Source organism: Sus scrofa, chromosome 6 (assembly GCF_054392235.1).
Source record: "Sus scrofa isolate SSC_HxYL_T2T_F1_AM1 chromosome 6, Sscrofa_HxYL_maternal_Yorkshire_Landrace_v2.0, whole genome shotgun sequence".
In the NCBI taxonomy this organism is placed as follows: domain Eukaryota; kingdom Metazoa; phylum Chordata; class Mammalia; order Artiodactyla; family Suidae; genus Sus; species Sus scrofa.
Genome location: NC_139388.1, coordinates 60,002,770 through 60,014,552, shown reverse-complemented (window position 1 = coordinate 60,014,552; position 11,783 = coordinate 60,002,770). Strand labels below are relative to the sequence as shown.

The 11,783-nt window shown below is 50.9% G+C and overlaps 1 protein-coding gene across 7 annotated transcripts; it reads left to right on the top strand.

Annotated features, from left to right (window-relative positions):
* The first annotated feature begins 1,265 nt into the window (after positions 1-1,265).
* Positions 1,266-11,723, top strand: LOC100515383 (sialic acid-binding Ig-like lectin 6). 7 transcript variants are annotated; one of them, XR_014806501.1, is made up of 10 exons: positions 1,275-1,644; positions 1,739-2,107; positions 2,271-2,549; positions 2,732-2,779; positions 3,596-3,850; positions 3,931-4,215; positions 5,564-5,657; positions 5,745-5,777; positions 6,252-6,327; positions 11,266-11,723. XR_014806501.1 is itself a non-coding variant. In XM_013995090.3 (9 exons), exons 1-9 carry the CDS (start codon positions 1,332-1,334, stop codon positions 11,449-11,451), a joined length of 1,905 nt encoding a protein of 634 aa, XP_013850544.3. In that variant the 5' UTR covers positions 1,287-1,331; the 3' UTR covers positions 11,452-11,723. The 7 variants fall into 7 exon arrangements, 3 of the variants coding, with proteins under 3 accessions (XP_020950599.2, XP_013850544.3, XP_013850552.3); XR_014806502.1 differs by lacking the exon at positions 5,745-5,777 and having other exon boundaries at positions 1,266-1,644; positions 3,283-3,850; XR_002344788.2 differs by lacking the exon at positions 5,745-5,777 and having other exon boundaries at positions 1,273-1,644; positions 3,931-4,945.
* The last annotated feature ends 60 nt before the right edge of the window (positions 11,724-11,783 follow it).

Sequence of the window (11,783 nt, the reverse complement as noted above, 5' to 3'; positions counted from 1 at the left end):
TTGAACCAAAACAGAATGAAGTTATTTAAACAATGTAATGGAAAAAGCCTTTGTTTTGGAGTAACAATTTATGGCACCTATTTTGTGAGAGTATACAGGGGAAACTTATGATTTCAGTCCCTTTACTTAAAAAGAAGTTTGGGGCTGGGAAAAATGTTGTTTGGCCTATAAATTGCTATAATAGATATATTTTTTATCAAATAACAGTGTCACCTGTAACTTTCATCCCTTGTGGGGGCATTTGTTAATTTTTGGGTATAATACTCCTTTCTATTGAAATTGGTGGTTTGGAACTTACGTAAATCAGCACAATAGGTTAAATGCTTAGCTTGCTGGTGCCAAATAAATCGTGGTTTTAAGAATGTCATGAGCCCAAGGCTTTCATGCGTTTTGTTAACTACATACACCTTTAGTTAAAGAATGTTAGGTATCATAGTTTATTACTTACAAAGCTTTGTTCTTAATATAGAATAGAATAGCTACTGTTGTTGACCTTTTGAGAAAAATACAGTGTGGAACTTTAAGTTTGTAATCTTGAAGGAAAATCTAAAGTTGAAAGGAACATATTTTAACCTTTTTTTTTGTATCTCAGGTGGAGGGAACAAAAGGGCTTTAAATCAAATGTTAATGTCAAATCTTACACGAAACCTGATTGTGATAAGGTATAAAAACTGATGATTTTCATTTAATAAATTGGGTCATCTGCAGCATGCAGCTGAGGAGTTGGCTCCAATTCTTTCCGTGCCATTTGTAGCCCATCCTCTCCTTCGGCACTCCCTGGCTGCTGGGGCTGGACCTCCGCATGTCTTCCCCTACTGCTTGAGCGAGTCCGGGGTCAGGACCCATTCAAATCTGTCTTTTTGGAGCTCCTGTCATGGCTCAGCGGTTGATGAACCCGACTAGCATCCATGAGGATTCGGGTTCCATCCCTGGCTTTGCTCCACGGGTTAAGGATCTGGCATTGCCGTGAGCTGCGGTGTAGGTCACAGACACGGCTCGGATCCCGTGTTGCTGTGGCCGTGGTGTAGGCCGGCAGCTGTAGCTCCAATTGGACCCCATATGCCGGGGGTGTGGCCCTAAAAAGCAAAAAAAACCTTTTTTTTTTTTACACGTTAGTTCGTGAATGAGTGGCTGAGTGCATGCATACACGAAATGAATAAAGGTGAATGTTGCTTCTCCTGCCTCCCCTGAGCCTCAGGGTTCACCTTCCACTGTGCAAAAATGGAACTAAATGGGAGTTCTCTGGTGGCGCAACGGGTTAAGGTTCTGGCATTGTCCCTGCTGTGGCACAGGTTCGATCCCTGGCCTGGGAACTTTCTCATGCTGGGGGTATGAGCCCCCCCAAAAAAAGAAAAAAAGAAAGCAGAAGAAGAAGAAGAAAGGAAGAAATGGGACTGGATGATCTCAAAGCGCCACCACAGCTGACTCTGAATCTGAAGTTTCCACCTTGGGGGCACGTGGCCTTTTGGTCTCACCACAGCTTCCCGTCTAAGCCTCCTCTGCCCTCCCACAGCTGCCACCTGACCTTCACTTTCACAGAGACTCCAGAAGGCAGACTGTCAGGGGCTTCAGGAAGGGATGCAGCCGTCGCCGCTGCTGCTGCTGCTGCTTCTGCTGCTGCTGCCGCCGCCGCCGAAGCTGCTGGTGCTGTGGGGAGGTGAGGGGGGGAGGGGAGGGGAGGGGAGGGAGGAGAGGACCCCTGGGGGAAGCTCCAGGCTGAGTTTCTTCCTCTCCGCAGCATCCCTGGCTCAGGACTCATGGTACCAGCTGGAGCTACAGCAGAATGTGACAGTGCAGGAGGGCCTATGTGTCCTCGTGCCATGCAAATTTTCCTACCCCTGGAGCTCTTTTGGCACCTTCTCTGGGTTTTGGTTCCGGCAAGGGGCAGGTAAAAAACATGCTCTGGTGGCCACGAACAGGCTGGGGCAGAAGCTGTCTGAGGGGTCCCAGGGGCGGTTCTTCCTCCTCGGGGATCCCCAGGCCAACAACTGCTCGCTGAGCATCAGAGACGTCACCACGGGGGACAGCGGGACATACTTCTTTCAAATAGAGACAAGCTTCCATCAACACGCATATCAAGATAGGCCGCTCTCTCTGGGTGTGACAGGTATGGCGGGGACCCAGGAACAGACCCCGGGGGGTGGAACGCTGGAGATAGAAAAATCAAAGTTTTCTCCCTCCTAGGGCTGGTGGGGGGGATGCGGCGACAGGACCCAGGGGCAGGCTGACGCTGTGCCAGGGGGCCCCATTTTCCTCCCTCTCCTCACCAGCCCTGACCCAGGCGCCCCACATCCTCATGCCCGAGACCCTGGAGTCTGGCCGCCCCAGGCGCCTGACCTGCTCTGTGCCCTGGGCCTGTGAGTGGGGCACGCCCCCCGTCTTCTCCTGGACCTCAGCTGCCCTCCCCACCCTGGGCCCCAGGACCCCCCTCTCCTCCGTGGTCACCCTGACCCCACGGCCCCAGGACCACGGCACCAGCCTCACCTGTCAGGTGATGTTCCCTGCAAGCGGCGTGACCGTGGGAAGGACCATCCAGCTCAATGTCACCTGTGAGCGCTGGGCTGGGTCGGGGGAGAGGTCGAGGCAGAGCTGGGCGGGGCCTGACATGGGGGGGGTCTTGAGAACTAAACAGGAAGGAACCCCCCACACCTATTTCCATGGCTCCTGGGGGGACAGGCCCCATGCCCATCCCTCGCCATGGATGTTGATGCCACCCATTCCTCTGTCCCAGATGCCCCACGGAACGTGACCGTCAGCGTCTTCCAAGGAAACAGAACAGGTAGGAGAGAAAACCTCTTCTCTCCAGAGCTGGGACAGCAGGTCTCTGCTGCACAGACCCTCAGTGGGTCTCAGAGCTCCAGCTGCTGGAGGACCAAGGTGGGGGGGGCACTGAGGGGCCAGCTCTTGAGGTCAGAGATGGGAAGGGCACTAGGAGAAAAGCCCCCCAGAAGCTCAGCTCCCTGAGGTGAATCTTCCTCTCACCCACAGCTTTCAGTTTTGGGGGGGATTTTTTTGTTTTGTTTTGTTTTGTTTTTGTTTTTTAGGGCTGCACTTGCAGCATATGGAGGTTCCCAGGCTAGGGGTGGAATTGGAGCCACAGCTACCAGCCAGCACCACAGCCACAGCAATGCAGGATCTGAGCCTCATCTGCGACCTACACCACAGCTCACAGCAACACGGGATCCTTAACCCACTGAGCGGGGGCCGGGGATGGAACCCGCGTCCTTGTGGATACTAGTTGGGCTCGTTACTGCTGAGCCACTTCGGTTACTCCGTCCACAGCTGTCTTTGGTCAAATTCAGAGGAAGCCGCCACATCCCTCCGGCTCTGCCCCTCTCTCCCCGATACCTTACCTCCCCGGCTCTTCTTTGGCCCATCTCTTCATTTGTTCACCGCGTCTGTGTCCTGAGCCCTCAGCCTCCACCTGGTGGACAGTCTAGGCCTCTCCAGGGAAGTGGGCTGGGCATCTCCTGAAGGTCTGAGGCCCGGACTCTGCCTGTTCCCTCCCCGGAGCTAGAGTGGACATCGCAGGAGGAGAGGGAGGCCAGCTTTGGCCACCCCCCTCCCTCCCTCTCTGCCTTTCTTGCTGCCAAAGCTCTCAAGATTCTGCAGAACGCCTCCTCCCTGCCCGTCCTGGAGGGCCAGGCTCTGCAGCTGCTCTGTGTGGCCGACGGCAACCCCCCTGCACAGCTGAGCTGGTTCCGGGGGTCCCCAGCCCTGAATGCCACCCCCATCTCTAGCACCACAATCCTGGAGCTGCCAGGCTTGGGGACGGTGCCAGGAGAAGTCACCTGTCGGGCTCAGAACCCGCTGGGCTCCCAGAATCTCTCTCTGAGCCTCTTGGTGGTCTGTGAGTGTGGGGACCCCTGGGGGCAGGACACTGGGGTCCAGGAGAGGGAACAAGCCCGCTAACCTCCTCTCTCCCTGCAGACCCCCCCCAGCTGCTGGGTCCCTCCTGCTCCTGGGAGGACAGGGGTCTCCACTGCAGCTGCTCCTCCCGAGCCCAGCCCGCCCCCTCCCTGCACTGGCGCCTGGGGGAGGGGCTGCTGGACAGGAACTTCAGCAACGCCTCGATCAAGGTCACCTCCAGCTCCACCGGGCCCTGGGCCAACAGCTCCCTGAGCCTGGGCGAGGGGCTCAGCTCCAGCCTCAGACTCAGCTGCGAGGCCCAGAACGTCTACGGGTCCCAGGGCGCCACTGTCCTGCTGCTGCCAGGTCAGGGGGTCTCCTGAGGGGGCGATGCCTGGGGGACAGGAACGGGGACCCCTTTGTTAGTTTGCTAGGACTGCCCTAAACAAGTGCCTCAACCTGGGGGATTAAATGTTGGCTGGGTCTTGGCTCCCGGTGCCGGGGGCTGGAAGCCTGAGATCAAGGTCTCAAGGCCATGCCTTCTGAGACTGTGAGAATGGCTCCAGGTGTCTCCCTTGGCTTCTGGTGCTTGGCTGGCAGCTCCAGGTGTCTCCCCTGGCTTGTAGAAACATCACCCCAACCTCTGCTTTCATCGTGCATGGCATCGCTCTCCCTGTGGGCGGGTCTGGATCCAGATTCCCTCTTTTTGAGAAGGACACCGGTTCTAGTGGATTAGGGTCCAGTCTAATGATCTCGTCTTAACCTAGACCCTGTCTCTAAATAAGGTCATACATATTCTTCTCAATTTTTAATGATTTTAATTTTTCCAGTGAATTTTTTTTTTTTTTTACTGTTTATAGTGATTTTTTTTTTTTTTTTTTTTTGCTTTGAGTTTTCCAGGCTAGGGATCGAATCAGAGCTGCAGCTGCCAGCCTACACCACAGCCACAGCAACTCAGGATCTGAGCCACATCTGAGACCTACACCATGGCTCAGGGCTACGCCAGATCCTTAACTGATCAAGGCCAGGGATGGAACCTGCAACCTCATGGATACTGGTCCGGTTTATTTCCACTGAGCCAAGACAGGAACTTAAGGTCACACTCTAAGTTACTAGCAGTCTTCAACATGTGAATTTAGGGGAGGGGAATATAAGTCAACCCATAACAGCCCCAGGGAGGCAGAGCCTGGAGGAGAGGCACCCCAGGGCCCCCGCTGGGCTGGCTGGGGTGTAAGATTCTGAGCCGTGAGCCCAGGGCAGGGGACTGGTCCAGGGTCTACAGGGCAATGGACGTCCGTCAAGTTAGTGAGTAGCGGGTGGGAAGTAGGTGCATTAAAGGAGCACATACTGGGAGTTCCCGTTGTGGCTCAATGGCTTACAAACCCGACTGGTTTCTGTGAGGACACGGGTTCAATCCCTGGCCTCGCTCCATGGGTTAAGGATCCAGCATTGCTGTGAGCTGTGGTGTAGGTCACAGACTTGGCTCGGATCCCACGTTGCTGTGGCTGTGGTGTAGACCAGCAGCTGCAGTTCCGATTCGACCCCTAGCCTGGGAACCTTCATATGCCACGGGTGCAACCATTAAAACACACACACACACACAGGAAGAAAAAAAAAAAAAGGCGGAAATAAAGGAACACACAGAGACGTGACCATCTGGGAGGATGCTATGTCCTGGGGTTGAACTGTAACCAAAACCTCCAACTCTCTGCAGGTAAACCACAGCCCAGGATCCAGCAGACCCTGCCAGCAATCGGAGGAGCTGGCATCGTGGTCCTGCTCTCTTTCTGCCTCTATCTCATCTTCAGGTGAGAGAGGGCTCCAGGGAGGAGGGAGACGCCAGCGGGGGAGGGCACAAGGTCATGGAATCTGGAGTTCCCATCTTGCCTCTGCAGTAATGAATCCGACTAGGATCCATGAGGACGCAGGTTTGTTCCCTGGCCTCGCTCAGTGGATTAAGGATCCGGCATTGCCGTAAGCTGTGGTGTAGGTCGCAGACACAGCTCGGATCTGGCGTTGCTATAGCTGTGGTGTAGGCCGGCAGCTGTAGCTCCTATTCAACCCTTAGCCTGGGACCCTCCAAATGCCATGGGTGCGGCCCTAAAAGTAAAAAAAAAAAAAAAAAAAAAAAAAAAAAAAGTTCATGGAATCTAAGAAAACCTGAGCCAGAGGACCCCAGGCTGGTAGGAAAGCCCTGAGCTAGAGAAGGAAGCTGAGTGATGGCGTGAATCAGCAGTGACCAGTTGGTCAAGCTCGGGGCTCTTCCCAACCCCTTAGTCCAGCTCTTGGGTTGGGAGAAGCACTGCCCACCTCATTCCATGCTCTTCTTAGGGAGTAGGGGGTGGCCTGCCTACCCCACACCCCAAGTAACCAGCTGAAAAGCCTTGGGGCTGTTCCCTTAGAGTGAAGACCCTCAGGAAAACCCAGCCAATGCAAAGCCTGGATGCTGTGAACCAAGCCGAGGACTCAGGCCCCAGGGTGAGTGATGGGATGTGAGCTCTCATTCAGTATCATTGCTCTTGGATGCTGTCCTCAGTGAGGACTCTTAAGCATTTCCTTATTAATATCCAGCACTTCCTGGAGTTCCACATTTGTTTTTGTTTTGTTCTGTCTTGCTTTTGTCTTTTTATTTTTTATTTTTTCGGCCATGCCTGCAGCACGTGGAAGTTCCCAGGCCAGGGATCCAACCCGAGCAACAGCAGTGATTGGAGCCACTGCATGGACAGTGCCAGGTCCTTAACCCACTGAGCCACCAGGGAACTCCCACATGTGGTTATTTTAAATTATTTTTTTTCCTCTGTTATTTCAGTACTTTCTTTCTTTTTTTCATTTGTAATGATTTTTATTTTTCCATTATATCTGGTTTACAGTGTTCTGTCAATTTTCTACTGTACAGCAAGGTGACCCATCACACATACACATACATGTTCCTTTTTCTCACATTATCACGTTCCATCATAATAATGTGACTAGATATAGTTCCCAGTGATACATAGCAGGAGGTTTTTTAAATTATTGCTTCACTCGCTCTAATACTTCTGTTTCCAATGGAATATATATATACAGTCCAGTTGGTTCATTGGGATTATTTATGCTTTGTAGGTCAGATGTTCATGTTCTAGAAATTCTTGCCTTTTCTCTGGGCATTGGTAACTGGGGAAGAGTCATAGGCCAAACTTAGTCTGTGTTAGACCCACCGAAGTACGAAGAAATACGGTAGATGGGAGTTCCTGTCGTGGTTCAGCAGAAACGAATTTGACTAGTATCCATGAGGATGCAGGTTTGATCCCTGGCCTTGCTTAGTGGGTTAAGCATCCGGCGTTGGTGTGAGCTGTGGTGTGAGTGCAGATGCAGCTTGGATCCAGAGCTGCTGTGACCGTGGTGTAAGCCAGCAACTGCAGCTCTGAATCAACCCCTGGCCTGGGAACCTCCATGTGCTGTGGGCACGGCTGTAAAAAGCAAAAAAAAAAAAAAAAAAAAAAAAAAAGAAAAAGAAAAGAAAAGGGAAATAGGGTAGAGAGTTTGGGGACATCAATGTCCCAATTAATCACTTCCACTTTGTATTTTCAAGTCTACCACCCTGTTTATTTTTATTTTTATTTTATTATTATTATTATTTTTTTGTCTTTTTTAGGGCCACACCTGCAGCATATGGAGGTTCCCAGGCTAGGGGTCTAATCAGAGCAATAGCTGCCAGCCTACTCCAGATCCAAGCCGCATCTGGGACCTACACCACAGCTCACGACAACGCCAGATCCTTAACTTGCTGAGCGAGGCCAAGATTGAACCCGCAACCTCATCGTTCCTAGTCGGATTCGTTAACCACGGAGCCATAACGGGAACTCCTGCCCTGTTTATTGAGGTAACTTTACATACAATAAAATGCACCCATTTAAAAGTATGTAGTGAAATGAATTTTAACAAATGTCTATATAATGTCACCATGTCGCTGATCAAGATATGGAACAAGAGTCCCATAGTGGCTCAGTGGTTAACAAATCCGACTAGGAACCATGAGGTTTCGGGTTCAATCCCTGGCCTCACTCAGTGGATTAAGGATCTGGAGTTGCCGAGAGCTGCAGTGTAGGTCCCAGACGCGGCTTGGACCTGGCATTGCTGGGGCTGTGGTGTAGGCCAGCAGCTGTAGCTCCGATTAGACCCCTAGCCTGGGAACCTCCATATGCTGCGGGTGCGGCCCTAGAAAAAAGCAAAAAGACAAAAAAAAAAAAAAAAGGATATGGAACATTTTGGAGTTTCCACTGTGGCGCCATGGTTAAGACTCTGACTGGCAGTTTAGGTCACTCTGAAGGTTTGGGTTCAGTCCCTAGCCCGGCGCAGTGGGTTAAGGATCTGGCATTGGTCACAGCTGCGGCTCAGATTTAATCCCTGACCCGGGAACTTCCACGTGCCACAGAGGAGGCCATAAAATTTTAGAAAAAGGAAGGGGCATTTCCATCACATTCCTAAATTGCTCTTTTCCCTTTCTCACGCAGCTCCCCCTTTCCAGCACTCCCTGATAGCTGTCGGCATCGATTCGTTTTGTCCATTCCGAGACTTCATACACATGAAATCACCCAGCATTCCCTCTTTACAATCTGGCTTCTATCATCACGTTAAAAGCTAGAGAAGTCCTCAATGCATATTTCCCCAATACCAGAGCCTTATTTCTCGAAAGAAATGAACGAAAACAGACAGAGCTGCAGGGCGAAGTAGACACATCCACAGTTAGAGCTGATGGTCCGCAAACTCCTCTCTCAGGAGCTGGTCGGACAAGTGGACAGAAAGTCAGTGTTTACGTTCAATTGACCCAAATCCCTGTAGAGTTGCTTTCTGGTTGATCTTGGGCAGTGGAACCCATGGTGTGAGCTCAGTTCTCATCCTTTTTTTTTTTTTTTTTTGGCTGGGCCCTCCACACACGAAAGTTCCAGAGATCGAACCCGTGCCGCTGCAGTGACAATGCAGCACCACAAGGGAACCACAGACTTGTCCTTGATTTTCAACTTACGCTTCCTTAGCATGGGCGGCCTTCTCCCCATCTTCAATTTGCTGTGCAATAGCCCTTTCCTCCTCAGAGTTCCCATTGTGGCTCAGTGGGTTAAGGACCCGTCCTCAATATCCATGAGGATGCAGGTTCGATTCCTGGCCTCCCTCAGTGGGTTAAGGATCCGGCATTGCCATGAGCTGTGGTGTAGGTCGCAGACTCGGCTCAGATCCTGCGTTGTTGCTCTGGCTGTGGTGTAGGCCGGCAGCTGCAGCTCCGATTAGACCCCTAGCCTGGGAACCTCCATATTCTGCAGGTACTGTCATTAAAAAAAAAAGGAAAGAAAATAAAAAAACAGTCCTTGCCTCCTGATCTGAGGATGATTGGTCTTTGCCTCGGTGCTACTGTTGGAGGCTTTTTTTTAATTACTCAATTAACTTACTACATTTGTAGTTGTACAGTGATCATCACAATCCAATTTTATAGGATTTCCATCCCACACCCCCAGCGCATCCCCCCACCCCCTGAACTGTCTCCTTCGGAGACCATAAGTTTTTCAAAGTCTGGGAATCAGTATCTTGTTCTGCAAAGAAGTTCAGTCTGTCCTTTTTTCAGATTCCACATGTCAGTGAAAGCATTGGATGTTGGTGTCTCACTGACTGACTTCACTCAGCATGATAATTTCTAGGTCCATCCATGTTCCTAAAAATGCCAGTATTTCGTTCCTTTTCATGGCTGAGTAATAGTCCATTGTGTATATGTACCACATCTTCTGGATCCACTCCTCTGTCGATGGACATTTAGGTTGTTTCCATGTCTTGGCTATTGTAAATAGTGCTGCAATGAGCACTGGAGTACATGTGTCTTTGCGAGTCATGGTTTTCTCTGGGTAGATGCCCAGGAGTGGGATTGCTGGGTCAAAGGGTAGTTCTATGTTTAGTTTTCTGAGGACTTTCCATACGGCTTTCCACAGTGGTTGCACCCATTTACAATCCACCAACAGTGTAGGAGGGTTCCTTTTTCTCCACACCCTCTCCAGCACTTATGGTTTGTACACTTTTGGATGCTGGCCATTCTGGCTGGTGTAAGGTGGTACCTCAGAGTGGTTTTGATTTGCATTTCTCTAATAACAAGCGACGTTGAACATCTTTTCATGTGTTTTTTGGTCATCCGTATGTCTTCTTTGGATTGGAGGCTTTTTGTTTCAAGCTTCTGAAGCCCGAGGGCGTTGTGGGCAGGGAGCAGACAGGAGGGAGAGCTTCTGGTTACCATTTTTACTGCAGGATCTAACCTCTGCTCCGTCCACTTCTGCCCTTTGCTTTCTATTTCAAAATACCTTCTGTCTCATATTTAGAACTTGGAAGGTATTTATTTTCTATTTGTCTCTCTTAGAAAACCGTAAGCTGCACAATATCAGGGACGGCGTTGGCTGTTTTTCACTCCACTGGTAGCACAGTCCCAACAAAGGGTGACTCCATAGGTAGCAAGAAATGCTTTTGCGTCCCGGCTCAGTGGTGCATGTAGAGGTGTGCGTCTGAGGGCAATGCATACAATCTCTCTTGGCCTATTTTATTCTTTGGAAGATGAAGATGCTAATAGTATCCTCCCCCAGCATTAAAAAAAATATATATATAGTGAGGAGTTCCTGCTGTGGTGCCGTGTATAAATGATCTGGCTTTTGTGCAGGTGCCAGTTCGACCCCTGGCCCGGTGCAGTGGGTTAAAGGATCCAGTGTTGCTGAAGCTCAGCTGTAGTGTAGGTGGCAGCTTCAGCTCGGATTCCACCCTTGGCTTGGGAACTTTCATATGCCATAGGGGCGGCTGAAAAAGGAAAAAAAAAGTATATATTGTGATTAATATCAATGTTCAGGGAGTTCCCTGGTGGCTCAGGGGTTAAGGACCTTGTGTTGTCATTGCTGTGGCTCAGGGTGGATCCCTGGCCTGGGAACTTCTGCATGCCACAGGCATAGCTTTATAATAATAATAATAGTAATAATAGTAATAATAATAATATAAACACTGACTAAGGGCTGGTCAATCTGAATTATTAATTTTTTTTTTTTTTTTTTTTGCTTTTGATCTCTGCACACGTGGCGTATGGAAATTCCCAGGCTAGGGGTCAAATCGGGCTACAGCTGCCAGCCTACACCACAGCCCCAGCAATGCAGGATCCAAGCTGCATCTGGGACCTAAACCACAGCTCACGGCAATGCTGGATTTCTGATCCACTGAGCGAGGCCAGGGATGGAACCCACATCCTCATGGATACTTGTTGGGTTGGTTTCCACTGTGCTGCAGCAGAAACTCCCTAGTAACTATTTTGAAAAAATGAATGGATACATGACAGACGCTCCATCAGTCCCCACCCCATCCTGGTCTCTGCTTCCTCCCAGCCCCCTGGCCCAGCTCTGAATCCCTTCTCTTTCCTCCACTCAGGAGCCACAGCCCCGGTTCTGGGCTGACACTGCAGCAGAGCACCCCGCTCCTGCTGGGGCTGGCTCGAGCCCAGGAGAGGGACAGGAGCTTCACTACGCTCTCCTCAGATTCCACAGGCTGCAGCCACGGCCGCAGGAGCCGGAAGACACTCACACTGAGTACTCAGAGATCAGGACACACCAGTGAGCAATTACTTTCCCACGGTCTGGAGATCGGACGTCTGCGAGCAGATGGTGTCAGCGGGGTTGGTGTCCAGGCCTTGCTCCTTGGCCTGCAGGCGGCCGCCTTCTCCCTGGAGCCTCACGGGGTCCTCCCTCTGGGTGTGTCTGTGTCCTCCTAACTGCCTCTGCTTCTAGGGACACCAGATATTCTGGATCAGGGACCACCCTGAGGACCTCATTTTAATGGAATTACCTCTTTCAAGACCCTGTCCTCAAATACAGTCACATTCCAAATTCCCCAGGCGTTTGGACTTCAACTTACTAATTTTGTGATTTTTCAGCCTGTAACACTCCGCC